Genomic DNA, 27,985 nt, shown 5'->3' with positions numbered 1-27,985 from the left:
TTGAGCTTGCCCTGTTTCTCTACCTTCCTTTAACCTGCAAAGTAATCACTCTTGGTGTGAAGACAGAACACATGGATGCCTCTCAGCTTCCTCTTCCACAATTGCCATCTCTCTCCGGTAAAGTAATCTTCCTATTCAAACACTCAGACTTCTTTGTATGCGTTATTGTGCTTATTTGGTTTGTTTGGTTTGTTTTATATCTTGGTGAATGAACACAGAGCTCGAGTCTCGGATGCAAGTGTTGCGCGTCTCTGCTCTTGACGAAAACCAAACCGGTGAAACGTTTTCTCAACGTGCTGAGTGGTTTTACCAGAGACGTCCTCTACTTCTTTCACTCTGTCAAGATCTCTACGATGGTTACGCCACTCTCTTGGACCGTTTCGATAACTCCAAACTGCAAAACCCTAAACAGCTCATTCCTCATGACAATGATACCGATACGGACATCACTTCTGAAGTAGAGAGCATCTTGTCCTTTCAACAGATTGAAGTCTCCACTTGTGATAAGCAAAAGAACATTGAAGAGTTAGTCTCGCAGCTCGTGAGTGCAAACTCGGAGAAAGATTTGGCCAACCACGAGTTACAAAGCAGAGAACAAAACTAGCAAGAAGCTTCCAAGACGATTGAGTTGCTAAAGAAGCTTGTGATGTTGCTTGACATGGAGAAAGAAGTAGCCGTGGAGGAAACCGCAAATCTCGGATACAAACTCACTTCTCTCTTGGAAGAGAACCGTGAGCTCGCTACTGAAGCGCTGTTTATGAAAAAGGAGGCAGTTAAGCTAGCAAGGTGCGTGCTTAAGATGAGGGATGAACATTTTCACAAGGTGTGTCATCTTCAGAACCAAATCTACACGATGCAGTCATCGAGAGAGGCTATCTACGAAAATGTAACCCCGCCGAGAGTCTTTGGATTGGATAGTAGTAAGAACAAGAGCAAGAAGAGAAAGATGAGTGACACAAGAAGTAGTGAAACTGGAGAGAAAAAGAGATCCAAGTGGTTAAAGAGACTCAATACCATCAATCCCTTTACCAAATATTAGCATTCGCCCATCATCTTATGTGCTCCTGCAGCATGCTGCACTCTAAATTAGTTACTACTCTTTACATTGTATTCTGATAATAATTCAAAAGGATGGATAGTAATGCCTGCATCTGTTCTATTTGCCTCTATCTGCGTCTGTTAGACATAGCAATATTTAACATACCAAACACTTTGTTATAATTCATTCAAAAATGATCGTTCACGAAGAACCAATATAGAAAAATGGTTTAATAAGAATAAAGAGTAAACCCTACAATTCACCACTCATCCATGCACAATGGAGACATTACTGTTGGTGTGAAAGAGTGGTGGAAACAGGTTTTTGAACTTAAGAAGGATTATCTTGTCTAATGACTTGGTGTTTTTAAGCACGAGTTCCACGAGTGAAACCATATGCTCCGAATTTACATCCCAAGAGGAATTGTTCCAATCGACCCCATCTTTTGATCTCCAGCATTGATCCGGATCCAAGCCTCGTCGCTTCAAGTAGTCGTCAAGATGCGTGTCCTGCTCAACAGATTGAAAAAAATGCAAAAATGGTTCTTAGATATATATATATATATATATATATATAGTTAGAAGGGAGGCCAATGAAAATTAATAAAAGAGGTTAATGGTAAATACGTACCGGAATGGTGTTGAAATTCCTTGCACTTACTGTTAGCTTCTTTAAATCAGGAGAGTTTTGTAACACTTTCTCTATACCAGGAATAACAGACCGAGAGATTGCTGTATCAAGAGTCAAATATTTCACCTTCAACATTGAAAAAGAACACCACGAATCTCGGCAAGAGATAAATACTATCAACAAAGCAAACAAAAATATATAAAGTGAATTAGTACCGAGATGCACATATATCGGTAGACTTAATTATAGATAGTGAATGAAAGAATTATAATGATGCCAATATAATAAATATACATACATGAAGAAAGTTTCCCCCGAGAGTAAGCTTCTCTACATTCTTCACCTTCTCTAGCATCTTTAGCGCCATGTCTTGAATAAAATCATCCTCGAAGGTCAGCGTCAGTAGGAGAAAGTAAATGTCGAGTTCAGCTTCAGTTAAAGACGAGGCATCAACAATGGTAGATGAACACCGACGGTTAATCAATCTGAGATAATGGATTTGTGGTGCCACAATCTGTGCTTGCTCCGTAAACCAAATGTTGGACACTATTTCTAGTCTTTTCAGACGCAATAATTTGCTGAGATCAAGAAAACTCAGTTTATCGCATGCCCGCAATGTTAAGCTTTCTAGAAGAGGACAACCAGATAGAATCTTAGCCATGGATTTATCAGAGAGACTAAAACCATACAAGGACAACTTCTTCAGGGATGTCCAAGACACGGGAGTCATGGTATCAGATATTTTAAACCTAGTTTCTTTGATCATCTCCTGCGTGAAATAGGGATTATTCATGTACCTGATCTCAGGAGGCTTAATTCTATTACAGGGAAAGGGTGAAATGAACTCCAGACGCAGGTTCTCCACGTAGCGAGACATGGCAAACTCGATCCACCTGGGTATCTGGGGAGTTATATCCTGCTTCAGGCTGGTTCTGAATTCGAGGTAAAAATTTAATTTATTATCTTGGGAGCTTTGTAGAGACTTAGGGTTTTGTTTATCGAAGTAGCCTTCCGTACTGTCGCATCATCATCACTAAAGAAGAGAGAAGGTATACCGCACCAAACATACCTCCATCGGTTTTGATAAAACGGAAGTTCAGATGGCTAATTTGGTGGCTAATTCGGTTGGAATAAAGGAGAGTATATGTTGGAGGATCACATCCGGTAAAGAGCTGATTAAGTCGACTCCTCTTTTAATTTTCCGGCGACGACGATAACCTTTACGGTGCCTACGGGCTCTTAAAGCGGCGATGAGGAAGCTACCCCCTGCCATCTTTAATTTTTCAATTTGTGATTTTCCTAGGGTTTATATCTTTATAGTAAAACGTGAGTCTCACTCTTCCAAGGCCCAAAAATAGTACATTTTTTAAATAGGACCTAAACCTAATAAAACATGGCCCAAAGCTTTTTCGATCTTCCTAGTCTTCTCTCTCTCTCCTTCGATTCAAAGGATCGTCTTTGAATCCATTTTCGACCCTAATCGAGTTTTGGGTTTTGGTAGGTACCATTAAAACCCTAATTTATGGATTCGATAAGTAATTTGCCAGATGAGATACTACTATACTAGGCAAAATCCTGTCTTTGCTTCCGACAAAAGAGGCTGCTTCTGTGAAGAACTGTGTCCAAAACGACACAACTTTGCAAAAGGATTATTGGGACCAAGGCCCAACACTCTTCCTAAGCCCACATCTACTCAACGGATACCTGCAAAACACGACAAAGAACGAAGGAAGACGTCACCTGCAGATTGTACGGCATTGCCAACCAAGAACCAATTTGCCGTCCTTGAACCATGTGATGATAGTGACGCCACGTAACAATGATTGGAAGAACCTAGAACCTAGGTTAAGACTCTAGTATCCCTTGTATCCTTATGTATAAAAGGAACAAGATATTGTATCAAAACCAATTAATGGAATAATAATAGAATCATTCTTTCTTCTCTCTGTTTCTCTGTTTATTTCTTCATGGTATCAGAGCCATGGACGGAACCATGGAACCCTATTCTTCTCCTTCTCTTCACATCTCCAACTGTGTTACAATAAAGCTCACTGAGCAAAACTACATCATTTGGAAGTCACAGTTCGAGTCTTTTCTGCGCACTCAGGGTCTTTTAGGCTTTGTCAATGGAGCTACCAAACCTCCAGATGAGAAGATTCCCATCCGCAACAACAACAATGGCAAAACTGAAAATATACTCAACCCATATTTTGAAAGCTGGTCCAGATCTGATCAGGTGGTTAAAGCATGGTTGCTCGGCTCCATGACAGAGAACGTTCTACGTCTGGTGGTAGGTTCTGCAACTGCTCAAGAGGTATAGGACACACTAATCTCTCACTTTAACCGCACATCATCCTCTAGGTTATTTGAGCTACAAAGGCGTCTTCAAAATGCTGAAAAACTAGAGAAAAGCATGTCAGATTATCTTAGGGGAATCAAAGATATTTGTGACCAGCTAGCTTCAATAGGTGATCCAGTTAGTGAGAAAATGAAGATTTTTGCAGCTTTGAGAGGTTTAAGTCGTGAATATGAACCTATTATCACTGTTATTGAGGATTCAATGGATCGTCTGCCAGCACTCACTTATGATAATGTGATCTCTCGCCTTACTGGTTACGATGATAGACTTCAAGGATACTCTGTTTCAACCGAAGTTTCACCACACCTTGCTTTCAACACCACAAGAACCTCAGGTTTTCGTGGCGGTCGCGGTAACAGAAGCAGAGGCAGAGGGTCATTCTCCACTCGTGGTTGTGGCTTTCATCAACAGTTCTCGTCTGTCATCCCAACCAGAACTTCCGGCAACGCAAATGAGAAACCAGTCTGTCAGATTTGCAGTAAAAGGGGTCATAATGCTTTTGAGTGCTGGTATAGGTTCGATGAGGAATATCAACAACCTGCTCCACCTGCAATCAGTGCTTCCGCCTTCTGAGCCTTACACATCATAGATGTCACTGAGGACAACAGCTGGTACCCTGATTCAGCAGCTACATCACACATTACAAGCTCCACTCAGCGCCTGCAACAGTCTCAACCATGCCATGGTAGTGATGTGGTAATGGCAAGTGATGGAAACTACCTTCCAATCACTCATGTTGGTTCTGCAAATCTCCCTTCGACATCAAGTAATATTCCTCTCAAAGATGTGTTGGTTTGCCCTGAAATAGCAAAGTCATTACTGTCAGTGTCCAAATTAACTAAAGATTACCCATGTGCTGTCACATTTGATGATATTGATGTTGTTATTAAGGACAAAGCAACTCTCAAAGTTCTGACAAAGGGAAAGGAAAATAATGGACTGTACAAGCTGGATGATCCAAAATTTTAGGTGCTTTACTCTACAAGACAAATCAAGACAAGTGATGAAGTTTGGCATCAGAGATTAGGACATCCTAATCAACAGTTTCTTCAGCTCCTATCTGCAAATAAGGCAATTCAAGTCAATAAAAGTACCAGCAAGGTGTGTGAACCATGTCAGCTTGGGAAGAGTTCAAGATTGCCATTTAGTTCTTCTTCATTTATTGCCTCAAGACCCTTAGAGAGAGTGCATTGTGATCTCTGGGTCCTTCTCATGTTTCCTCTGTTCAAGGATTCAGATTTTATGCAGTGTTTATTGACAATTTTTCAAGATATTGTTGGTTCTATCCCTTAAAGAGAAAATCTGATTTCTACTCTATCTTCCTCAAGTATCAGTGTCTGGTTGAAAATTTGTTGCAGACCAAAATTGGTACTTTTCAGTCAGATGGTGGTGGAGAGTTTATAAGTCAAAGATTACTAACTCACCTGCAAGATGCTGGCATTCAACACTTCATCTCTTGTCCTCATACACCTCAACAAAATGGCATTGTTGAGAGGAAACATAGACAGTTAACTGAAATGGCTCTCACCTTGATGTTTCAAAGTACTACTCCACAAAGCTACTGGGTGGAAGCCTTCTTCACATCAAATTTTCTATCCAATCTTTTGCCTCACAGCTCTCTTACTGGTAATATCAGTCCGTATGAAGCACTCTTTGGCAAAGCACCAGAATACTCTGCCTTGAGAATCTTTGGTTGCGCATGCTTTCCCACTCTAAGGTCGTATGCTCAAACTAAGTTTGACCCTAGGACTCTCAAGTGTGTCTTCCTAGGCTACACTGAAAAATTTAAAGGATATCGGTGCCTATATCCCCCCACTGGACGCGTCTATCTCAGCCGTCATGTAATCTTTGATGAATCAAGCTTTCCCTTTGCAAACTTATACGTCCATCTGCAAAACTCAGCACCTACTCCTTTATATACAGCTTGGCTCAAGAGGTTTCTGATAAACTCAGATCCCTGTGCTCAAGTGGTATCTCCTGCACATTCTTCTGCACCTGAAATCAACAATCAGCTAAACGTTTCTCCTTTTCCAGCTTCTACTGCTTCATCTGTTTCAGTCAACGACAATGAGGTCACAGCAACAGTGGCTCCTGTTGAATCAACACATGGTTCTGATGATGAGAGTTATGGGTGTACGGCAAGCTTAGAACTTGTTCCTATAGGCAACAACTCTCAATCATTAGTCCCAACTGTGCAACATTCAGCAGATCATCAAGCCACCACTACCAATGCAAAAACAAGTGTAAACACTACATCAAACTCACCCCATCCGATGGAAACTCTCTCCATAGCAGGAATCTCCAAACCGAATCCTAGATACGCTCTCCTCACACAAAAGGTGTCATACCCTAAACCTGAGACAGTGACAAAAGCGTTACAGGATCCATATTGGACTGCAGCAATGAATGAGGAAATGGGCAACTGTAAAGAGGCAAATACCTTCTCTTTAGTTCCTCCCACTCCTGATATGCACGTCTTAGGCTCCAAATGGGTGTTTCGAGTTAAACTTAATGCAGATGGCTCATTAGACAAATTTAAAGCCAGACTGGTGGCTCAAGGGTTCAAACAAGAAGAAGGTATTGATTACCTTGAGACCTACAGTCCTGTAGTAAGAACAGCAACTGTTAGAGCAGTTCTTCACTTTGCAACAATAATGAACTGGGAGATTAAGCAAATGGATGTTAAAAATGCCTTTCTCCATGATGATCTAACTGAAACTGTCTACATGAAGCAACCATCAGGATTTGTTGATGAACAATATCCAGATCATGTTTGTCTCCTCCACAAATCTCTTTATGGTCTAAAACAATCACCAAGGGCCTGGTTTGACAAATTCAGTTACTTCCTGCTTGAATTCGATTTCACCTGTAGCTTGAGGGATCCTTCTTTATTTGTCTGCTTTAAAGGCAAGAATGTCATCATGCTACTTCTTTACGTTGATGATATGTCCATTACAGAAAACTCTTCTGAGCTGCTCCAAGACCTCCTCGAACAGTTAAACACACAATTTCGAATGAAGGATCTTGGCAAGCTCCATTATTTCCTTGGTATTCAAATCCAGTACCATGACGGAGGAATGTTCCTATCGCAGCAAAAATATGCTGAAGACCTGTTAGCCATCGCCGGAATGTCATCGTGTGCTTAAGTTGCAACACCCCTTCCTCAACAACTGAAACGAAAACCACAACAATCTGGTAACAATGCTCAACCTACGCAGTCCGTACCATTTGCTAATCCAAAATACTTTCGCAGCTTGGCAGGACGTCTACAATATCTGACACTAACCATACCAGACATGCAATTCTCTGTGAATTATGTATGCCAAAAGATGCATGAACCCTCAGTATCCGACTTCAATCTCCTCAAGCGTATTCTCCGATACATCAAAGGAACCACTACTATGGGAATCTCCTTTGACAGATACTCAGACTCCAACCTTACAGCCTACAGTGATAGTGACTACGCAGGATGTGAGAAATCTAGTCGCTCCACTGGCGGATTCTGCACATTCCTCGGTCGCAACATGATCTCTTGGTCATCACGAAAGCAAGAAAGAGTCTCCAAGAGATCCACTGAAGCTGAATACAGTGCAATGTCTGAGGCTGCCTCTGAAATCACATGGTTTGTCAATTTACTTCAAGACTTGGGAGTAAAACTGACAGCTACACCAGAACTCTTCTGCGATAATCTCTCGGCTGTCTATCTCACCGCGAATCTAAGCTTCCATGCTCGCACCAAACATTTTGCCACACATTATCACTATGTTCGTGAACAGGTTGCTTTTGGAAACATCATTGTGAACCATATCTCTGTAGACTATCAGCTCGCAGACATATTCACCAAGTCTCTTCCTCAAAGACCCTTCGAGATTCTTAGGCTCAAACTTGGCGTTGGCTTACCACCTACTCCAAGTTTGCGGGGGAGTGTGAAGAACTGTGTCCAAAACGACACAACTTTGCAAAAAGGATTATTGGGACCAAGGCCCAACACTCTTCCTAAGCCCACATCTACTCAACGGATACCTGCAAAACACGACAAAGAACGAAGGAAGACGTCACCTGCAGATTGTACGGCATTGCAAACCAAGAACCAATTTGCCGTCCTTGAACCATGTGATGACAGTAACGCCACGTAACAATGATTGGAAGAACCTAGAACCTAGGTTAAAACTCTAGTATCCATTGTATCCTTATGTATAAAAGGAACAAGATATTGTATCAAAACCAATTAATGGAATAATAATAGAATCATTCTTTCTTCTCTCTGTTTCTCTGTTTATTTCTTCAGCTTCCACATTGGTTCTGTCCAAGAGGTGGAGGAATCTTCTGGGTCTAGTAGACAGCCTTTCCTTTGATGAATCGATGGTTGTCTATCCCAACAAAGAAGAAGCTTTAAGTGGTTCACATCGCTTCTCTGATTTCGTAGAAAAGACACTGGCTCTGTTTAGCAATTCTCCTCCAATGAAGAGGTTCTCTCTGTGTCATGTACCTAGAAATGACTGCGACGATACATACCGTCGTTGGATTTGGACTGCTATGGAACGTGGTCTATTGGAACTACACTTGCACGCTGATAAATATGTCCTCTGTATAGAGACAGAGTTGTTCACGAGCAAGACACTTGTTAAGCTCACACTGTCCGGTGAATGTTGTCTTGAAGCTGAGCGTGTGTTTCTCCCTGCCCTCAGATCACTTTCTCTCTTAACTGATTCCGGGATTGATTTTGACAACCATTGTCGGATTCTTGATGGCTGCCCTGCTTTGGAAGAGTTATTCATACGTGATGCTGATCACGACTACCCCCCATGTTGCGGTTCATTCGTGAAAAATGCATCCATCAAGCGACTTGTGGTTTTGGTTAATCTTCCGGACTCTCACGAGCATCACGATCTGTCTTATTTAGAAGCACCGAGTCTAGTGTACCTTGACTATTCTAGCTATGTATGTCTACGATGATTATCAGTTTGTTCATTTGGATTCGCTTGTCGAAGCCAGGCTGAGTCTCAAGTTATGGGATTATGATTACAATTATGGTTACCAGTACGATGACGATAGTGGTGACTATTATTCTTCTTATGTTGAAGAAGAACCAATGGAGGCTATATTCGGTGATGTTACAAAACTAGTTGCGGGTATAAGCAACATCACAACTCTTCACTTGTCTCCCGATTCCCTTGAGGTCAAGTTTTACCTTCTTCTGTTGATTTTTTTTTTTATATTATGGTTTGTCTAGTCACTTATATATGGTTTTTGGTTGTGATGATCATCAGGCGTTTCATTTCTGCTGTAAATCCATGCCGCTTTTCAACAAACTCCTTACTTTATCTATTGAGAGTAACAAAGATAAAGGTTGGCAAGTGATGCCACTTCTCCTTAAGAGTTGTCCAATTCGACACACTTTAGTCTTCAAGGTATATCAATTTTCCTTACTGAGATTCTTTTGTTTGTGTTGCCCATTCATTATACATGTCAAACTGGTCTGGTTTCAGGGTCTTGTACATAGAGTAACAAACAAATGTGGAGATGCATGTGCTTGCATCCCGAAGAAGCGTAAGAGCAAGAACAGCAAGAAGGGGAGGGTTGTGGAGAAGGAGGTTAAGAAATTATCTTGTTTATGGACATGCCATGTGAAGGTACTAGAGGTTTCAGAGTATGGAGGCTCTTTTCAAGAGCTGAAACAGATGAGACATTTCTTGGGCAAGTTGGAATGTCTTCAAACCGTGGAAGTTGGTCTTGTTGCCGACAAAAGTGAGTTCTTGCAAGCTAATCTGCTGGCTCTCCCCAGACTTTCATCAAAATGCAACATCCTGTTCAGCTGACCTTTTCTCCCCTCATCTTTTTTTCGCTTTTGATGGAGCAGAGTGAAAGTAACTTAACATGTTATATGGTTACATATAAAATATATATATATATCTCATTGGAGGTAACTCTGTTTCTGAGATTTTTTTTTTAATATGCATGCGTTGTACTTCTTGATAGTGCCTATGATCTGAAAATACATAATATGAAGAGTGAGCTTTACTGTACAATGCTCCTACCATGGATTTTTTGTTGAATGTTGATTTAGGTGAGTCCTCACTTGAATTTCAGCTATTACTTTGATACTTGAGTTAAGCTGCTTTGAGAAAACAAGAGTGATGCTTAATTTGTTTAGAGAAAAACAGAGAGAATTCTTTAATTGCAAACGAAATCTGGTTTACTACTGTAAGAAATGATTTCAAATCTGCAAGCTTTTTTCATGTGGATGATTAAGAAGAAACAACATTCAATGTTTTCTTGAGTAAACACAAGAATACAGAGTTCAATCTGTAAGTAAAACATTGAAAGAGAAGAATGAGAGCTAACATAAGGGAAGGATGAGCGTGTTGGATAAGCTTTGAATCTTAGAGTCCAAGATATCCTTACAATGGAGAGATAAGGATAAGAGAGAGACTCAAGATAAGTTCAAATAGAATTAGGAGTTATGTAGTTCTAAGTTTTAATAAGAAAAGGAATAAGAAAGCCTCTATATATATCAAGTGTTGAGTTGTGACATTGATATGAGATTAAGAGAGAGCTTTAGAAGTGTTTAGTTTTGAGAGGAGATTTTCTAAACATAAATAAAAGAGAGTTATTCTTTTAATCAAGTTCTTTTCTGATCTTTTAGAGCGGACATTGAGAACCTACAAGATTTCACTTTTGGCTTACAAGACATTGAGAACTTACACCTTTGCTTCTTAGACTTCACTTCTAGAATCTCAGTCATCATTTGTCATATTTTGCAGGTGGTTTCACTGGTGGTGAATTGGCCCAATCATTGAAAGATTCAGAAGGTTGTGCTACTTTGGTAGCTAGCTATTGTTATTCTAAAAAGTTTCAAACTTAACCATGGCTTCTCATTATTTGTTTTTACTTGCTCTGATCATCTCTTTCTATATACTCTCAACTCTCAAGTCCTCAACTACTACTATAGTTCATCTTAAGGATCCAATAGTCTATGCGTTCATCTGGACATCTAATGTGTTCAACAACCTGTTGGTAATCTAACTATCCACTGTCACACCTGAAACAACAGAGCAACCCGCCTGAGTAGGTAAACCGCTTTGGTTTATACCGGAAGCAAGAGACGCAAGTTTCAACTGGATAAAAATAATGCTAGAAGCATTCATTCTTAAACTCTTAGGTTTTCAAATATCATCGAAAAGTATGTATGGATCACTCTATCATTCTATAGTGTAGTGTATTTTGTTCGGATTATTCATTGAACATAATTAACTTATTTTCAAAATTGATACCCCCATATCACCATATACAATTTTTTTTTTTTGAGAATGATCAACTGTCGCGACAAGAACAAAAATCATTCTAGGAAAAAAACATTCTAGGATATTTTTATACACATTATAAAATGTTTATCTTCATATATTTTTTTCCACAAATATATTTACATTTACCTTAACTGTATACATTGACTAATACCATATATTTCTTTATTAAAAATCTCTGACTATATACGTCTCATCTTCTTATTATATAAAGTTTAATTTTCAAAATTAGTCATTAATATGATCTCAACACATGTAAAATATATAAGATAAGATGCTGACTTGTGTGTAATCTAAAATTGTTAATATATTTAAAGATTAAAAAATGGGAAATTTGTTAAATTTATCTGAAAATAAAAACATGTCAAAATAAGTAAAAAAAAAAATAATATGTTTTTAAAAATGAAAAATAATTTCTTAATATTTTCTATTTTTGAATTAAATAAATTTAAACAAAAAACTGTTAATATACAACATTATTAACCTAACTCTGTTGAGAAAAATAATAATTTATTAATATATTATTCAGAAAAAGAGGTACAAGTTCTTTATCCAATCAAGTTTTCACCAAAACTTCACACATGGGAAAACTATAACTAACACTTGAGATTGTACACACTCAACTAATTACTTATGCATTATTTTAACACAAGTCTTAATATTTTCAGTTTGTAACTCAAAATATGTATTATATCCTTTCCTTTTCTCAAAAAGGACACACAAAAAGCTATGAATAATTGACATATCTACGTGGGGTGTCCAAATATGGCTCCAAACTCTATAATACCCTTGCAATCAAAAGTTTATTCATCAATACCCTTTTGTGGTCTAAGTACCCTTTGACAAAGGGTTGACCAACATATTTCATTTTTACCCCTAACCTTTTATTTAATAAATCATAAAATTTTAAAAAGAAAAACATGTGAACCCCATCAATTTTTCTCCACCAATCGGGTTCCTTCTCTCTCCCCTCTCTCTCCCCTTTCTCTCCCCTCTCTCTCCCGATCTCGTCTCCGCTCCCCCATTGTTGCTCCTCTCCCCCTTCCAATCGATACAAATCGAGTCCATAGAAATCGATTTGATTCCAAACGAAAGCAAAAGATTGGGATTGAAGCAAACAGCAAAGCAAAGCAGAAGATTCAGGTGATATTCTTACATTTATTTACCAATGCAATTAGGGTTCTTGAGGTTCATCCTAAAGCAATTAGGATATATACCTTTAATGCTCATTCAATTTATTCTCATTTGTATTAGTGTCGAAATGGGTCGCATACTAAGTGGATTGTAACACTTCATTCGAACTGAATCGTAAAAATATTCTGAAATAAATAGTGATTTTGTGGAGTCGATGTAGTACAACTGGTAGACTAGGTATAACTGATACGGGTACAACTGGTAATAGTTTGGTACAACTTAAACGGGTACAACTGATACAATTTTGGTACAACTTGGTAATACTATTTACACGACAGAGGTTCCAATGTGAGTTTTTTATTTTATTTCAGGCACAATGAATAATAATCGTCGGATAATCATCGTTTTTGATTACGGGGGATATTATGCAACAAGGGAAAATGAACTAAGATGGATTTCAAGAGAAAAAGTTCACCAATCTCTTAGAATGGAGACATCTATTGAAGAGGTCAGTTATTCTGCATTGGTGCAGAAAATATGCAGAAAGGCGAAGGTTGATGAAACTATGACTAAGCTGAAATTGAGTTACGTTCCCGAATCAGTGCATCCTAAGAGACCGATACACATACATGATGATGATGATCTGATGTGTTATTTGGAAATGAATCCAGATCAATTCCAAGTTTTGCATGTGGAAGTCGTGAATGATGTTGAAATAAATCAGGGCGATGAGCAAAGTCGAGGGACTGTAGGTTGTTCACTTAATGAGGAGTTGATTTCAAGTAGTAGAGCGACATATGAGAACACGATGTATGAAGGTGAGCCGTCTGAACGTTTTGAGATGATGGAGAATAGTGATGGGAACATAGTTCTTTATCAAGAACAGTCTGAAGAACGAGCAATAGCAGATAACTGTGATATGATTGAAGGTTCTGAGGTCACACCAGTTGTAAATCGTGAATGGGAAGATGGTTTGGATTTGACTTTACGTCAAGAATTTGAAAGCAAGCAAGCAGTTAAAGATTTAGTTGAAAAAGCTGCACACAAGAACTGTTTTGAGTTTGTTATTGTGAAGTCGGATACTATGTTGTTTGTGGTTAAATGCTGTGAATTTATAAGGGGTTGCAAGTGGTCTTTACAAGCTGCGAGGAATTGGAATTCAGACAGTTTCTCGGTCAGAACTTACAACAAGACGCATACGTGCTTGAGGTCAGATACAAGTACAATGAGAAGAAAAAGGAGAGGCACACCACATTTAGTTGCATCAGTTTTGCGTGAAGATTACCCATGTTTGATAGACACTCCAACTCCCAAAAATCTCATCCCTTTGGTTCAATCAAGAGTTGGTGTTAAAGTGTCTTACTCGACCGCAAATAGAGGAAAAAAACTAGCTGCATATGATCTTCGCGGTACTCCAGAAGATAGTTTTAAGTTGGTGCATTATTATATGCACATGCTGCAGACAATGAACCCAGGTACAATTTCATTTGTTGAATTGGATGAAGCACAGAGGTTTAAGTACTTGTTCTTCGCCTTAGGAGCGTGCATTGAAGGCTTCAAAGCTATGAGAAAGGTGATCATTGTTGATGCAACAAGTATTAAAAATGTCTATGGTGGAGTACTAATCGTGGCTACAGCTCAAGATCCGGATCATCACCATTATCCGATTGCATTTGGTGTAGTTGATGGTGAGAAAGATACAAGTTGGACCTGGTTTTTCAGCAAATTGAAATCAGTTGTACCAGATTGTCCTGAACTGGTCTTCTGTTCTGATAGAAATCAAAGCCTAATCAAGTCAATAAATACGGTGTACCCGTTATCTCATCATGGGTATTGTATTTATCATTTGTCCCAGAATGTTAAATTGAGCTGCAAAAACGTGAACAGGGATTTAGTTGCGACGAAGTTCATGGAATGTGCTAAGGCTTACACAGAGCCTGAGTTTGAGAAACTCTATGCTGATTTTATCAGAAGGTATCCAGCTGCAAGTACTTATCTTGATAATCATGTAGGACAGAACAAATGGGCTCGATGTTATTTTCCAGGAGCTAGATACAACATAGACACCACTAATACGGTTGAATCTATCAATGGTGTCTTTCGATTTGCAAGGGCATACCCGTTATTACCAATGATTGATGTGATTGTTAGTAAAGTGGCTGAATGGTTTAACAAATACAGGAAGATATCCTTAGAGACTCCAAAAGAGCAGAAACTAGTCCCTTTTGTTGAGACACTGATGCACACAAGGTGTTCTGAAGCAAAGCTCTTACCAGTGACTGAACTAAACAGCTATTTTCTGGAATACAGCGTGACTGGAGTTGATGGTAGTAGTTATGTGGTTGATCTGAGAAGGAAAACGTGCTACTGTAAACAATTTGATATTGACAGATATCCGTGTGTGCATGCAATTGCTGTTGCGATGGAAGCAGCAAGGAACGCTGGTAATGAGATCCAACTGCATGACTTGTGCAGTAAGTACTATTGGATGGAGCAGTGGGCATTGGGGTATTCGAGGACGATATATCCAGTTCCTATCATGTCTATGTGGATGGTCCCTGACGATGTACGTGCTAAGATTGTTCTTCCTAAGTTTTATGTCACAAAAAGAGGAAGAAAACCAACAAAAAGGATTCCATCAGCCGGAGAACATGGACGCAGGAAGAAGAAGAAAAATTCGAGTAGGAGCTGGTTTGATAGTGAGGGTTCTCGGACTTAGTTTCTTATTTGGAGAACTTAGTAAAACTTGTTTTTTCCTCGGTACAACTATTGTCATTTGTGTGTGTTTGTTTTTTGTGGATTATCTTGATAGACGTGTTTGCTTATCTTTATGGGAAAACTTATTTCAGTTAAATTGTGATTATCTTCCTTAGGTTAGTTGAAAAAAATAATTATATATATTATTTATAAATTTTCAAATAAAAATAAATATGATATTTGTTAACAACAAAAATATTATATAACTAATTGAAAGAAAGAATTGTCATAACAATTTTCATCATATTCAAGGTTTACCATGAAACACCATATACTTTAAGGGTTTATTTGTCGTTGTAAACCACATATAATTACAAAAGTTTAGGAAATTATCTTTTCAAACATATGATCGCATGAACATGTGTAAATGTATCTCAATTAACCGTAAACCATGTGTGCTAACTAAAATTATTGGGTTTTGACATGGTATAACTAAAAACAATAAAAAATTTGGAATTGTACAACTTGTCAAGATCGGTACAATCTGAAAGCTTGGAACAACTAGTGCATTTTGGCGGCTACACATGTGTAAATTGGCGGCTACACGTGTGTAAATTGGCGGCTACACGTGTGTAAATTGGCGGCTACACGTGTTTTTTATGTGTCCCAAACAAAATTTCAATTTTTGAAAAATTAAAATTGGAGCCAAGTATGCTAGGGCGGGTTTAGGCTCGATTTTGCGATTTCTGAGTCAAAAAAAAATCATTTCTCTCCCTCTCTTGCGATTTCTTGGTTCCTACAAAAAAAAATTCCTCTCTCCCGATTTCTGGGTTTTCGTTTTCGATATCTGGGTTCATACAAAATCTTCTCTCCCGATTTCGATTTCCCCTCTCCCGATCTCCCGATTTCGATTCCCAAACTCCTCTCTTTCCTAGTTAGGGTTTGCGATTTCTGGGTCATCTCAAATCTTGAAATGAGCTATGATTCTGGAGCATCGAGGACCTCATGTGGCAATTCCTCTAATCGAGTAAGGTTTCCAGGCATCCAAAAAAAATGTCATTGTGGTTCGGCAGTAGTTGAGATAATCTCTCACTCGATCTCAAACCCTTGTCGTCGCTACTACCATTGTGCGTATGTAGCACAAAGAAAGGTAAATATATTCTAATATTCGTTGATTATCTCTTACATTTATTTACCAATTTCTGTCTTATATGTAGCTTGTCAACGACACACATGTATTTAAATGGGTGGATGAGGCATTGGTGGATGAAGTACAACAATTAGATTTTCAAGTGGGTGTCCTCGAAGAAAAAGTTAGACAGCTGAAGATGGATAGGGGCAGAGATATGAAGAAAATTAAGCAGATCTGTTTTCTCGTTTTTTTTGGATGTCTTCTTGTGGTATGTCTCGGAAGATGGTACAACTAAGTAGAACTTGTTCTTGGAAGATGGTACAACTACGTAGTACTTTGTAATAGTACAACTAAGTAAAACTTGTTCTTTGTAATGGTACAACTAAGGATCGTTTGTCTGGTTCCATTTGATGATTGCCGGTAATTTGTCTTGTTCTTGTATGTTATTTTGTCTGCTTAAACACACAAAGAGTTCACATACTGACTTTAACATTCCAACCAAGTTGTACTTAAAAACATAGAGTTGTACTTAAAAAAAACAGAGTTGTACCTAGTTAAACATTCCGAGTACTTAACAAAAAACATAAAAACAACCAAAGAGTTCACATACTGACTCATACAAGATTACATGCTCCTTACTTTTTGGAGTGCTTCTGCCTTGTTATAATAGGACTCCGACTCCTTACGACAACGGAAGGTCCCGTCCCCTTCTTACTTATAATCTTCACCTTTGTACCAAGTTGTTCTCCACTGTCTCCTTCTCTTGTTCTCTTTTTTCTCTCGTATCTCACTGGATCCTTCTCCACTGGATCCTTCTCCATTGGATCCTTCTCCATTGGATCCTTATCCACTGGATCCTTCTCCCTCTCGGCCTTCTCCTTCTCGGCCTTCTCCCTCTCGGCCTTCTCCTTCTCGGCCTTCTCCCTCTCGGCTTTCTCCCTCTCAGCCTTCTCTTTCTCCGCCTTCTCCTTTTCAGCCTTCTCCTTTTCGGCTTTCTCCCTCTCGGCCTTCTCCTTCTCGACCTTCTCCCTCTCGGCCTTCTCCTTCTCGGCCTTCTCCCTCTCGGCCTTCTCCTTCTCGGCCTTCTCCCTCTCGGCCTTCTCCTTCTCGGCATCCTCCTCCTCTATAGCCTCATTTGCACCAACTCCGTCACACTCATTTGCACCAACTTCCTCGCTTGGAAAAACTCCTTCTCCATTTCTTTCCCAGTTCACATATGTTTCCACCAATTTGATCCTAGCATCCATGTCATCAAATTTTTCGTTGATTTCCTTAAACCCCTTCTTCACCAGATCTTCTAGCTGAATCAAGCTAGCTCTTAGCTGAATCAAGCTACCTCCTACCATATCATTCTCCGAATTCGCATCATCCTTAGCCACATCATTCGGATCCACATCATCCGGATCCACATTTTCAATCACCGGACTAGCCTCAAATGATCGGGCAGCCACATCTAGGTTGTGAAGCTCTTCAAACCAAATTGACTTGTCCTTTTCAATTAAACGTTTGCTCCAACCATCAGCAATTGGATCATCCGCATCATCCCAACCACCATCCTCATCTATGATCATGGCTAAAAGGCGTGCCTCCCGAGGAGTTGGAGTTAACATACTATCAATCTCCTATCAAAATAAACAAACATAACATACTATCAATCTCCTATCAACCAATGTTACATAAATAATGAATCTGATAAGTAATTTACATAAATAATGAATATGAATAACTAACCTTAGTTGTACCAAGTTGGTCATATATTTCTTTCAAAGAAAAACCTTTCTTCTTACTTGCTTTAAACTTCATCTTGCACATCTGAGGACAGTTACGGTGTGCATGTGAATCAGAAACGTCTTCTCGGAAGGTGTTCTTTAGCACATGAATTGCTTCAAACGCAAGAAGCTACACACAATACAAGAACATTCAATGTTTAGTTGGATCCAGTTATACTAAGTTGTACATTTTGAAAACTAGTAATTACCTCCAAAGGAATAATGAAACTAGGAAAGACCCACTGTGGACCCACAACTCCATCAAAGTGTCCCATCAAATGAAAGATGTCTTTCATGTTCTCATCAAATGCCATTCGACCCCAAGGGAATGTTCTACACAAATCAAGATCATCCACAACTCTAAGAAAGAAAGGCTCCACAGAGGGTGCATTCTTTCCACCCTTTTTCTTCCCTATGATGACGCTAGATAAAAAATACAGTACGGCCATCTTCAAACGATCCTCTGAAGGTTTCTTCATCGAAAGTAGCTTCGCTTTGACATCTCCATATTGTATTATTTGTCCACCTTTAAATTGCTTCCGAGCAAAATTTAAACTGCCCAAACCATCCTTGAATTTTGGATATTGATGGCAATATAACCCATAAATGATTGCCATTTCTCTGAGAGAATACCGGATGGGAGTCCCATTAACAATGAACCAGCATTCATTTTTCTTCTCCAAATGCGCTGTGCGAAGCAACAACATCCACATACCCATCAACTTATGATTCGAATCCTTAGGCATATGGAAGAAATGCTTGAACTGTGGGTGCCCTAAGAACCATTCCAACTCCTCTTCCTTAAGATGACCGCCTAATAAGTTTACCGCCTCTGAAATATAACACTTTCCAGACATCTTGAAAGGCTTCGTATACTGGGAGTAATCAAAGTACATACTCAAAGGTTGCATTACATCGGATTCATCCTCAGATTCCTGCAAGACACATATCTAGTTATACCAAGTTTTTCTAAGTTATACCTTTTCTAAGTTATACCAAGTTATACAGTTATACTTTTTAGAACGAATTCTTATACGGTTATACCAATATAGGGAGAGATACTTACCGATGAATCCTTATCATTTGACTTCTCAATTGAGTCCGTTTTATCGGAATCACGTTCTGATTCATCTCCACGAGTTGCTTCTTCTTCGAGATCTGCTGGGGGATTCGATTTTTCCACATAGCTTGGGTTCTTTGTACGAACCATTATGATTCTTCCACACATGCACACAAAAAACAACAACTGATTTCAACTTCAACTTCCACTCCAATTCATGAAAAAAATCGACAAAACCCCAAAATTGAAAACCAAATTATCGAAAATCGAAACCCATATTACCCGATTTTGAAAAACAAATAACCCAAATTCGAAAAACCCCAACCTATTTCAACTTACCCAGAATCGAGTTATCCTTAGTTGCACTTGAGGAAGAAGAATAATTAACGGGAATTGAACGAGGGAGAGTGGAGTCGTGAATGAAGGAATTCGAAAGTTGGGTAGTTAAAGGAGAGATCCGATTTCAACTGGATTGTCCGAATTTTGTGGGTTTGGGTGGGTATAAGGTGGTTGGATCTGTAAATAACAAAAATGATATAGGTTTCTTTGTCTTTAACCACATTTTTGATTAAAAATAAATAAATAAATAGTTTGTTATTTTCACAAGGGATATAAGAATAGAAGTTTGATTAGAAGGGTATACTAGATTTTAGTCCCTAAATATATATAAAAAGAATATTCTTTTCTTTGAAGGCAAAAAAACATGGGAAAAAATCACGTACTGATTTTTAGGATCGATAAAACAAGTTTTTAAAATATTTTAGATGCAGAAAAATGACCGTCAGATAAGCATGGATCCACAAACCTAGAGAGGATGTGGCGTTCACAAATAGATGGGGCTGGGAGCATAATACATACAAGCTGAACATGATAAGCACTAGCAAAGAATAAAAGACTACCGTTTGATGGCAAAAAAAAAAAAAGAATAAAAGACTACCGTTCATGGACTTCCCTAAGACCACTTGTAGTTAAGATGATGAGACACTCTAGCTCAACAATAACTAAGTAAGAAATTATTAATAATTTAACATATATTCAATAGGGATCTTTCAAATATATATATTTGTATATTTGTTGAAATCAATTCATAAATAAACAGGAAAATTTTAATAATTAATCTATACTAATAAAAAGTAGGAGCTATAAGCTCCTAAGGCTGTCCACATATGATTTTAAACAACCAATAGAAATCTGACATATCACTTATTAACATTTTATACAATTTCCAAAATTTTCTATATTAAGAATTATTTTAAACAATCTATCATGATTTGACATGTCATTCATTAACATTTTTTAAATTTACAGAATTTTTTAGAAAAAAGAAAATTTTAAATTTATGGAAATCAAAGAACTAAGCACAATATCCCACATTGGCTAGAAATTTTTTAGACAATCGTTCAGAACCAATATAAATAAGATTAATATGCTTCCAACAACGAATGAGCAGGAAAACTTGATTTATCAGGAGTCCAAGTTTAAAAGTTTTATTTGGTTTGATCTGGTTTTTATTTGATCAAATTAAAATTTTAAACAGTTTCAAAAAAATATTATAATATATAAAATTTTAAAAGTTTAAATATTATAAATATTGAAACTTTTAAAAGTTCTTAGCTTTTAAAAAGTTTTTAAATATTATAAGTTTTAAATTTTAAAAGTTTAAAATATTATAAATATTGAAAATTTTTAAAATGTTCAAATTTTATATTTCAAAACCTTTTAAAAGTTTAAAATATTATAAATATTGATGCAAAACATAAATTATCTTATTTATCTACATTTGTGCTTTTTATTTCTTATGAGCTGAAAAACATATTTTTGTGTATGATTTTATAGATGAGTTGATGTTCTTTCATTAATTTTTTATTTTTAGGTCTAAGGAAGAAGGATTGACATCGCAAGACCTTAATTTAATGTTTGAGTCAAATTTTGAGGTTTAAAGAAGAAAGATGGACGACAAACACACATGTTTTATTAGCTATATATAGGTATGACCAGGGTTACGGTTGTCACAGTTAAGGTTTATTAATCATCGGTTATGGTTAGAAATTTTTGTAACCTTAACCAGAACCGTTTAACAAACGGTTAAACGGTTACGGTTCAAGCGGTTACTGTTATATATGGTTACGGTTATTTGATAATATGATACGATTGATATTATTTGATGATATAATAGAATTGATATTATTTATTTATTATTAATATATTCTTATAATGTACTCATATTTCTAAATATCATATGATTCATATTAAATAAATAATTATTAGTATATTTTATTATGTTTTTAAAATATTATAAACCAAGTAAAAATTTTGGTTTGAGAAGTTTCTAAACGCGTGGATCTAAAACCAAATAAGTACATGGATAAAATTGTCAATAATTGGGTGCATGTGTTGACTATGCTGGTAATCATGAATTTCACAAATTTTATGAGAAAATAAATGATTTTGTTTTTGGAGTTTGATGGGTTAACAAGTTGTGTGACAGTCTAAAAAAAGGTTTTTTAGTGGAAAATGTGAACAGTATAACGAGAACCAAACGGTAAAATTTACGATGACAATTAACACAATATTTGACAATGAAAATGACAAGAAAAAATATGAAGAATAAGAAAACATTGAATAAAAAAACACGAAAACATAGGTGGTAGCGATCAATTAAATATGAAAACGAGTTAAATTCATGATTATAAAATTGTTTCGTTTTTCTGGTGGTCAAAGAAAATGGTTTAGGATATGTGAGGTCATCAGTTTGATTTGCCTCGCCTGGACGTCAAGTTAAATTTATGATTTTTTTTTTATCAGATTTGATTTTATAATACAACTAATTTTTATATTTTAAAAAATTATGTATCTGAATTTTTTTTCTTAGTACTAATTTTAATTATTTATGAGATAATATTTTATTACCGTAATCAATCATATATAATTTTTATCAAAATATTACGCATGGGTTCAAAACCTAGTTTTTTCTTCAAAGATTATCTGATTTTGTTTTTTACTTTTTTTGTTGTTTTTTGGCTAATTATATAAGATATAAAAGTTTAAATTGTAAACCAACGCGTTTTCATCATTTTTTTATGGGTGAAAATGTGAAATTGATTTATCAACAAAGAATACTTACAATGGTTTGTGGTTAGCTTAGACAAAGCAAAACAACGCAATAAATACATAGTACACGAACTCTCTCAAGCTTATTGTTGGTTCTCATTCTAAACGAGTACCAAAGAGTATTATTTCTTTATGTCACTTTTCAAAAGTAGTCAGGTCTATTTTCAAAAATACCTCTTTTTAATATATAAAACAATTAAATTCTAAATTCTATATCCCAAATTCTAAATTATATCCATACAAAATTATACTCTAAATGTAAAATAGAGAACCCAAACTTAAAAAAAAAAGTTTTTAAAAATTAATTTAGCATATTATAATTGTTTAAAAAATAACAAAAATAAAAATGTTCAAAAATATGGTATTTTAAAAAAGAGACATCTAAAAAGACATTTCTAACAAATTATCAAAATTTAAATAATTGGGATGATTTTGTTCTATTTTATTTTTGGATATAATATTTGTTATTAAATATGTCTTGTATGATTTTTTTTTCCAATATTTAGTTTCTTAAGTGATAAAAAATTATAGATTTAAATTATTTTTGGTAATATAGCAAATTTAAAAAAGGTGAGCCAGAAATGGCACTTTGAACAAAGTCATATAAAAATAGTGGAGAAGAAGAAGAAGAAGAGGCATTAGGATTGAGAGGGAGTAGTACTGTAGTAGTAGTAGAAGCAGTGATGGTACGAGCTTCATCGTCGAAGAAAGGTGGATCAAAAGGAGGAGATAAAGACGATGCAGAGTCGAAACAGAGGAAGAGATTAAAAACCCTAGCTCTCGATAACCAACTGCTCTCTGATTCTCCGGCGAAATCTAATTCCTCTCTCAAACCTTCGAAGCAAGTTCTGAAACACCATGGCACCGACATCATCCGCAAGTCTCAGCGCAAAAATCGTTTCCTCTTCTCCTTCCCTGGTCTTCTCGCTCCTATCTCCGGCGCCACCATCGGCGATCTCGATCGATTGTCTACTAAAAACCCTGTCCTTTACCTCAATTTCCCCCAGGTTAGGTTTGGTTAGATCCCTAAATTGGGTCACGTTTTGTTACTCAATGTTGAGACGTTACTGCTGCTTTATGTGTTCTGAATCGTTGAAAAGTGTTGGTTCTTTTAGGGTCGTATGAAGCTTTTTGGAACGATTTTGTATCCTAAGAACAGATACTTGACTCTTCAGTTCTCTAGAGGAGGCAAAAATGTCTTATGTGATGATTATTTTGACAATATGGTTAGTCTCTTTTTTTAGAGTTCATTCTCTTTTTCTGTGTGTCTTGAACTCTAGAGCAAATTTTGGCAATGCACGTTGTGTAGATTGTGTTCTCTGAGTCATGGTGGATTGGGACAAAAGAGGAGAATCCTGAAGAAGCTCGTCTTGATTTCCCTAAAGAACTGTCTCAGGTTGTTACATTTTCTTTTTGAGTCTTTAGTTTTCACAGAGATGATGTTGATATGATAAAGAGAAGTACTCATTCTTTGGTTTTAGGCAGAGCAAACGGAGTTTGATTTCCAAGGCGGTGCAGGAGGTGGAGCTTCAGTCAAGACGCTGGCTACTCCTGAAACTGGTAGCCAACCAACAGAGACAGATTCATCTGAAGTTGAGATGGAGGATGTTTTGTCTGAGGATGGAGAATTCTTAGACGATAAGATTCAAGTAACCCCACCACTCCAACTTACACCAGTCCGACAGTCTCAGAGAAATTCGGGGAAGAAATTCAAGTATGACCCTTTCAACTTCTTCACTTACAAGTTCAAACGTGAGCTAGCGATGATACTTTTGTCTGAAAGTCTCTGCGGTGGATTTTGATGAGTTGTTAGGTTCTTTTGATTTGTAATTTTCTCCATGATGCTGATTAGTTTTCTGTGTATACATTTGCCTCTGTTTCGTTCTCCTTTCTAAAAACTGTAGTTTTCGGTTGATAAGCTTAAGCTATGTAGGTAGTATCAGGTTTTAACAAATTTTCTGTAAATGTATCCCGCAGCTTTGCAGAAACTTCTCCAGAGGTCTCCTCTGATGAAAGTGAAGGCAATAATACATCTGATGAAGATGAGAAACCTCAGTTAAAACCTGAATCTTCAACAAGAGGCCGTGATGAATCTCAAGATGGTACTACAGCATCAGCAAGCAAGTTGCCTACAGAACTTCCGGCTAAAAAGGAAAAACCGAAGTGCAATGACAGTAAGCTCGTTCAAGCTACGGTGGCTAACCTTTTCAAGAAAGCTGAGGAGAAAACAGCTGGAACTTCCAAGGCGAAATCGTCCTCAAAAGCTTAAAGAACTCTCTTCCAGAAGAAACTAGAGGTCTGTTGGTTTTTTTTATACTGGTAGAATGAACATTTTTTAGTTCTTTAAGTTATGTTTGTGTGAGATGGAGAATGAAAAATTGCGACGAGACTGATGAATGATGATTATGTTGCACAAAGCAAGAATTGGATAATGGATTCATCATGCTTAATCGAGTTATGTATAAATCATCTCTGCTCATTTTAATACAACAAAAGCAAACCGTCTCTCATGTATCTATACTGAGTGATCAAGACAATATACCTTTTATCATTTTTTCTTCAAAATTGAAACATCATTACACTTTACTTCTTCAACAGATCCATCACATTGAGCATTAAAAAAAAACTAAGAGGATCCTTGCAGGAACTTGTCGACTCTATGATTAGTTGCAGATGAGAGAAACTTCATGCAAATAGGAGGTTTAACTCCAGCTATAGCAAGCACTGAACTTGGCAAAGTCCAGATTCCATCTCCACATATCAAACCAGAAGCCACTGCTGTTGCAAAAGCTTCAGCCTTTGGCGCATCTAACCTCTCCCAGACAAACAAAATAAAACTCCCCACGCACATGTCAATCGCAAAGTAAGGCCCTAAGAAAAACGGTATAGCCATAGCCATGGGAAGAGGAACAAACCTTCCCCACCTGTTACCAAGACCATCTTTTACTACGTTAATGATTATGGCTACACCAAAAAACGCGTAGCACAGCACAAGACAGTCTCTTGGTAGAGACGAGACGCCTTCAACCCCGAGTTTGGCCATACTTCTGTACACAGTAGCAAACGGTGCAGGGTATTCGCTGTTTGGGAGGCCGAGATCATCAAACGCCTTGTAAAAAAGCCAGAACACGCAGGGCGAAACCACGCAGCCGATTGCTGTTCCGATCACTTGGCTCACAAACATGGCCCTTGGAGATGACAATGTTAGGTAACCGGTCTTAAAATCCTGCGTCAGGTCTGAAGCTGTTGATACGATGTTCATCATGACTCCACAAGCTGCCAAGCCTGCCAGAAGACCTCCATGATCAGAACCAGCCCATGCTCCAATTGTAAATATGGCGAGCTTTCCATAGGTTGATGCTAGTGACCAATCAGTGAGTCCAGCTCCATAAGCATTGCAGAAAGCTAAGATAGGAGCAAAGACATAAATGACCAGAATGTAGTACCATCGCAGCTGAGAGAACATGTGAGGGAGTATAGCTGTAGATACTGCAGATATAACCACATAGCCTCCAACGGCAAACCAAGAAGGTATTTGGTCCTTGAGGAAGAATCTTGTTCTGCGTTGGTCGTCATAAGATATCTTTGGGGTCAATGGGGAAGCAGGAGGGTCTTCTTCTTCGCGTTCAAGAGAGGTTCTCGAACCAGCTTTACCTCGGATCTGCGAGACTAGTCCTGAAAGGGTTCGGGTCAACACCTTGCAAAAGTTGTACAAACCATCTCCTAGGATCATAGCAACAGCTATGAACACCTAAACAAGCAAAAGGATAAATGTTTCAGCAGAGGCGGCGTACTAAGAGAGTGAGTGATGGAGGAGTTTACCTTGTAAGCTTGAAGACCGCTCATGCTGCTAGAGTCAGCACTCGAAGGGAACCAATCTCCTTTTCTGGTTTCAATGAGAGGCCACATAAGTCCCCAAGAGAGAATTCCACCCAATAGAAGAGAGATGTTGATTATGTATGGGCATATCATACCAACACCCACATATGTTGCTGAAAAATCAAAGTAGAACCTGTCGAGACAATGAAATCAGCTTATGAGCCAAAGACAAGACAACAAAACGAGTTTATGAGCTAAAAAGACAACGCATCAGGTAATATCATAATGCTTACTTATATTGGTAAGCTTTGAGTCCAAAAGTAGGGAAGCTGTTAAATCCACAATTTTCACCTGCAGTAAAGAACCATTGGAAGAAACCCCAAAAGAAGCTGAAGGAGAAGAATTTCCCCAACACTCGGACTTGTTTCCTAATACAGAGAGCACAAGTCAATAAGCAGAGAACTCAAACATATGGGTTAAATTTACGAAACTAGAAGTCTCATTCATACTTGGCTAGCTTTGCCCCTTGAGGAGTATGAAAACTGTTGATAAGATGAGCAGTTGCAGTGCCACTTGGGTATGGTAGTTTGAAGTCTATTATCATTATCTGCAAACACATATTGGTAACTGTAAGAATTAACATCAGTTGCTAAATCTCTCTTTGGTTTTTCCACAGGAGTAGAAGAAGAAGCAGAATCAAAAAACCTTTCGAAGAGGAACAACAGAGAAGAGGCCAAGAAAGCTGACAACAAAGAGGAAAGCTATAATCCAACCCAAAGAAGGGTCCTTAACGCCACGGAAAGCGTCTCCTGATTGGTCAGCTATTCGTTGGCTCATTGCAAATAGGTAAGTCCCAAATCCTCCTGTTGCAAATTTAACCAGAAAAGAGAGAAAAATAAGGGTCAGGTGAATTATGTGTTGAAGGAAAAAGTCAAAAGACCTCAAAGATTTTGTCTTTTTATAATAAAAAGATCACAACACCAATATTGATTCAAAATTTGACTTATTTTAGATGGAGGGGTTCTGTTTCTATTACCGCTAAAGGCAATGCCTGAGGAAGCAACAACACAAGTCTGAATAACTGTGTTCTCTTGTCTGGTAAAAGGTTGTTTCAAAAGACCAGATTTATGAAGCATCTTAGTCCATGTCTTGACGAAGAAGAACCCCAAAAGACCAGCAGAGACATTAAGGGAAGGGATGATTCCTGTAGTGAGGTTAAGCTTCATCACAATGAAGCTAAACAAAATGCTTAGCGCAAAGCTAACCACAAAAGCCCTAATTGTTAATTGCTTCTTCCACGAAGGAACCTCTCTGCTTTCGAATATCCCTTCCACAGATTCTTCCACTTCCTCTCTGTCTTCTTCTTCTTCTCTTTGGTATTCTCTTCTAACATTCTTGTTACTCTTAACCCTGTCTAATTCAGGACTAAAACGAGTCTCTTGCAACTCATGTTCCTCAATCTGACGATCTCTGTCAGGGGTTAAATCTCCCCTATTCATGGTTTTCTCTTTAGATCTGCGAAAATGAGAGAGATGGTGAACAAGAAAGAAGAAGAAGAGAAGTAATATTGTATGTAATAAGGACAAATGAAGATTTTTTCAGAGAGAGAGTCAACTTAAGACTTATTCATCTCTGTCATCAGACAATGGTTTAACTACTTTTTTTTTTTCTTTTTTTTTTTTTGTTGCTTAAGGCTCTTGTTGTCGCTATCTGTGTGACTCGTTTCTAAGAAATTGCAACCTATGTATTTTGGTCTTTTTGATAATTTTTTCTCCATTTATTTAAGGATTTAATTACTACATATATGTTACTTCATCAGATATTTTAAGAAAAAACACACATATTAATAAATGATTACTTTAAGAAAATTTAATCAATATAAATATATAATATAAAACATTAAATAAATTTAAAGGTTACATATAAATTTA

At 37.5% G+C, this 27,985-nt stretch overlaps 4 protein-coding genes and 3 pseudogenes across 7 annotated transcripts; 4 read left to right on the top strand and 3 right to left on the bottom strand.

Annotated features, from left to right (window-relative positions):
• The first annotated feature begins 81 nt into the window (after window positions 1-81).
• On the top strand, window positions 82-1,085 carry LOC104779216 (kinase-interacting family protein pseudogene; annotated as a pseudogene).
• Window positions 1,086-1,305: 220 nt separating this feature from the next.
• LOC104779215 (putative F-box/LRR-repeat protein At3g18150 pseudogene) lies at window positions 1,306-2,681 on the bottom strand (annotated as a pseudogene). The gene is made up of 3 exons (XR_015594681.1): window positions 1,968-2,681; window positions 1,670-1,842; window positions 1,306-1,548 (listed from the first exon to the last, which is right to left on the bottom strand). The product of XR_015594681.1 is annotated as a putative F-box/LRR-repeat protein At3g18150 pseudogene (transcript).
• Window positions 2,682-3,191: 510 nt separating this feature from the next.
• Window positions 3,192-9,914, top strand: LOC104777754 (F-box/LRR-repeat protein At1g48400-like; annotated as a pseudogene). The gene is made up of 4 exons (XR_015594444.1): window positions 3,192-3,287; window positions 8,317-9,207; window positions 9,299-9,439; window positions 9,518-9,914. The product of XR_015594444.1 is annotated as an F-box/LRR-repeat protein At1g48400-like (transcript).
• A 3,089-nt stretch (window positions 9,915-13,003) lies between these two features.
• Window positions 13,004-15,206, top strand: LOC147947711 (protein FAR-RED IMPAIRED RESPONSE 1-like). The gene is made up of 2 exons (XM_087496173.1): window positions 13,004-13,019; window positions 13,138-15,206. Exons 1-2 carry the CDS (start codon window positions 13,004-13,006, stop codon window positions 15,183-15,185), a joined length of 2,064 nt encoding a protein of 687 aa, XP_087352299.1. The 3' UTR covers window positions 15,186-15,206.
• A 1,639-nt stretch (window positions 15,207-16,845) lies between these two features.
• LOC104777753 (uncharacterized protein At3g43530-like) lies at window positions 16,846-19,283 on the bottom strand. Its single transcript, XM_087507413.1, has 5 exons — window positions 19,131-19,283; window positions 18,274-18,999; window positions 18,027-18,194; window positions 17,437-17,917; window positions 16,846-16,865 (listed from the first exon to the last, which is right to left on the bottom strand). Exons 1-5 carry the CDS (start codon window positions 19,272-19,274, stop codon window positions 16,846-16,848), a joined length of 1,539 nt encoding a protein of 512 aa, XP_087363539.1. The 5' UTR covers window positions 19,275-19,283.
• Window positions 19,284-22,717: 3,434 nt separating this feature from the next.
• Window positions 22,718-24,701, top strand: LOC104777752 (DNA-binding protein RHL1). Of its 2 annotated transcripts, XM_010502059.3 has the most exons (5): window positions 22,718-23,242; window positions 23,351-23,461; window positions 23,545-23,631; window positions 23,717-23,949; window positions 24,213-24,701. In XM_010502059.3, exons 1-5 carry the CDS (start codon window positions 22,919-22,921, stop codon window positions 24,502-24,504), a joined length of 1,047 nt encoding a protein of 348 aa, XP_010500361.1. In that variant the 5' UTR covers window positions 22,718-22,918; the 3' UTR covers window positions 24,505-24,701. The 2 variants fall into 2 exon arrangements, with proteins under 2 accessions (XP_010500361.1, XP_019099425.1); XM_019243880.2 differs by lacking the exon at window positions 23,351-23,461 and having other exon boundaries at window positions 22,765-23,242.
• Window positions 24,660-27,795, bottom strand: LOC147947710 (putative metal-nicotianamine transporter YSL8). Its single transcript, XM_087506807.1, has 6 exons — window positions 27,091-27,795; window positions 26,760-26,917; window positions 26,564-26,661; window positions 26,348-26,482; window positions 26,058-26,247; window positions 24,660-25,986 (listed from the first exon to the last, which is right to left on the bottom strand). The coding sequence occupies exons 1-6, from the start codon at window positions 27,551-27,553 to the stop codon at window positions 24,862-24,864; spliced, it is 2,169 nt and encodes a 722-aa protein (XP_087362933.1). The 5' UTR covers window positions 27,554-27,795; the 3' UTR covers window positions 24,660-24,861.
• Window positions 27,796-27,985: the final 190 nt, after the last annotated feature.

The sequence above is a fragment of the Camelina sativa genome, chromosome 3 (genome assembly GCF_030686135.1).
Source record: "Camelina sativa cultivar CO46 ecotype springtype chromosome 3, ASM3068613v1".
NCBI lineage: Eukaryota > Viridiplantae > Streptophyta > Magnoliopsida > Brassicales > Brassicaceae > Camelina > Camelina sativa.
Note: the sequence above shows the minus strand (reverse complement) of the source record. Positions and strands in the feature narration are given on the sequence as shown.

Coding starts and splice junctions, on each gene's coding strand:
- LOC104777753 (XM_087507413.1), bottom strand. CDS start 19,274: ATGGTTCGTACAAAGAACCCAAGCTATGTGGAAAAATCGAATCCCCCA. Junction 19,000..19,130: donor CAAATGATAAGGATTCATCG/GTAAGTATCTCT, acceptor TGTGTCTTGCAG/GAATCTGAGGATGAATCCGA. Junction 18,195..18,273: donor GTTTCATTATTCCTTTGGAG/GTAATTACTAGT, acceptor TATTGTGTGTAG/CTTCTTGCGTTTGAAGCAAT.
- LOC104777752 (XM_010502059.3), top strand. CDS start 22,919: ATGGTACGAGCTTCATCGTCGAAGAAAGGTGGATCAAAAGGAGGAGAT. Junction 23,462..23,544: donor ATGATTATTTTGACAATATG/GTTAGTCTCTTT, acceptor CACGTTGTGTAG/ATTGTGTTCTCTGAGTCATG. Junction 23,632..23,716: donor TCCCTAAAGAACTGTCTCAG/GTTGTTACATTT, acceptor CTTTGGTTTTAG/GCAGAGCAAACGGAGTTTGA.
- LOC147947710 (XM_087506807.1), bottom strand. CDS start 27,553: ATGAATAGGGGAGATTTAACCCCTGACAGAGATCGTCAGATTGAGGAA. Junction 26,662..26,759: donor CTGTTGTTCCTCTTCGAAAG/GTTTTTTGATTC, acceptor ATGTGTTTGCAG/ATAATGATAATAGACTTCAA. Junction 26,483..26,563: donor CAAGGGGCAAAGCTAGCCAA/GTATGAATGAGA, acceptor TCTCTGTATTAG/GAAACAAGTCCGAGTGTTGG.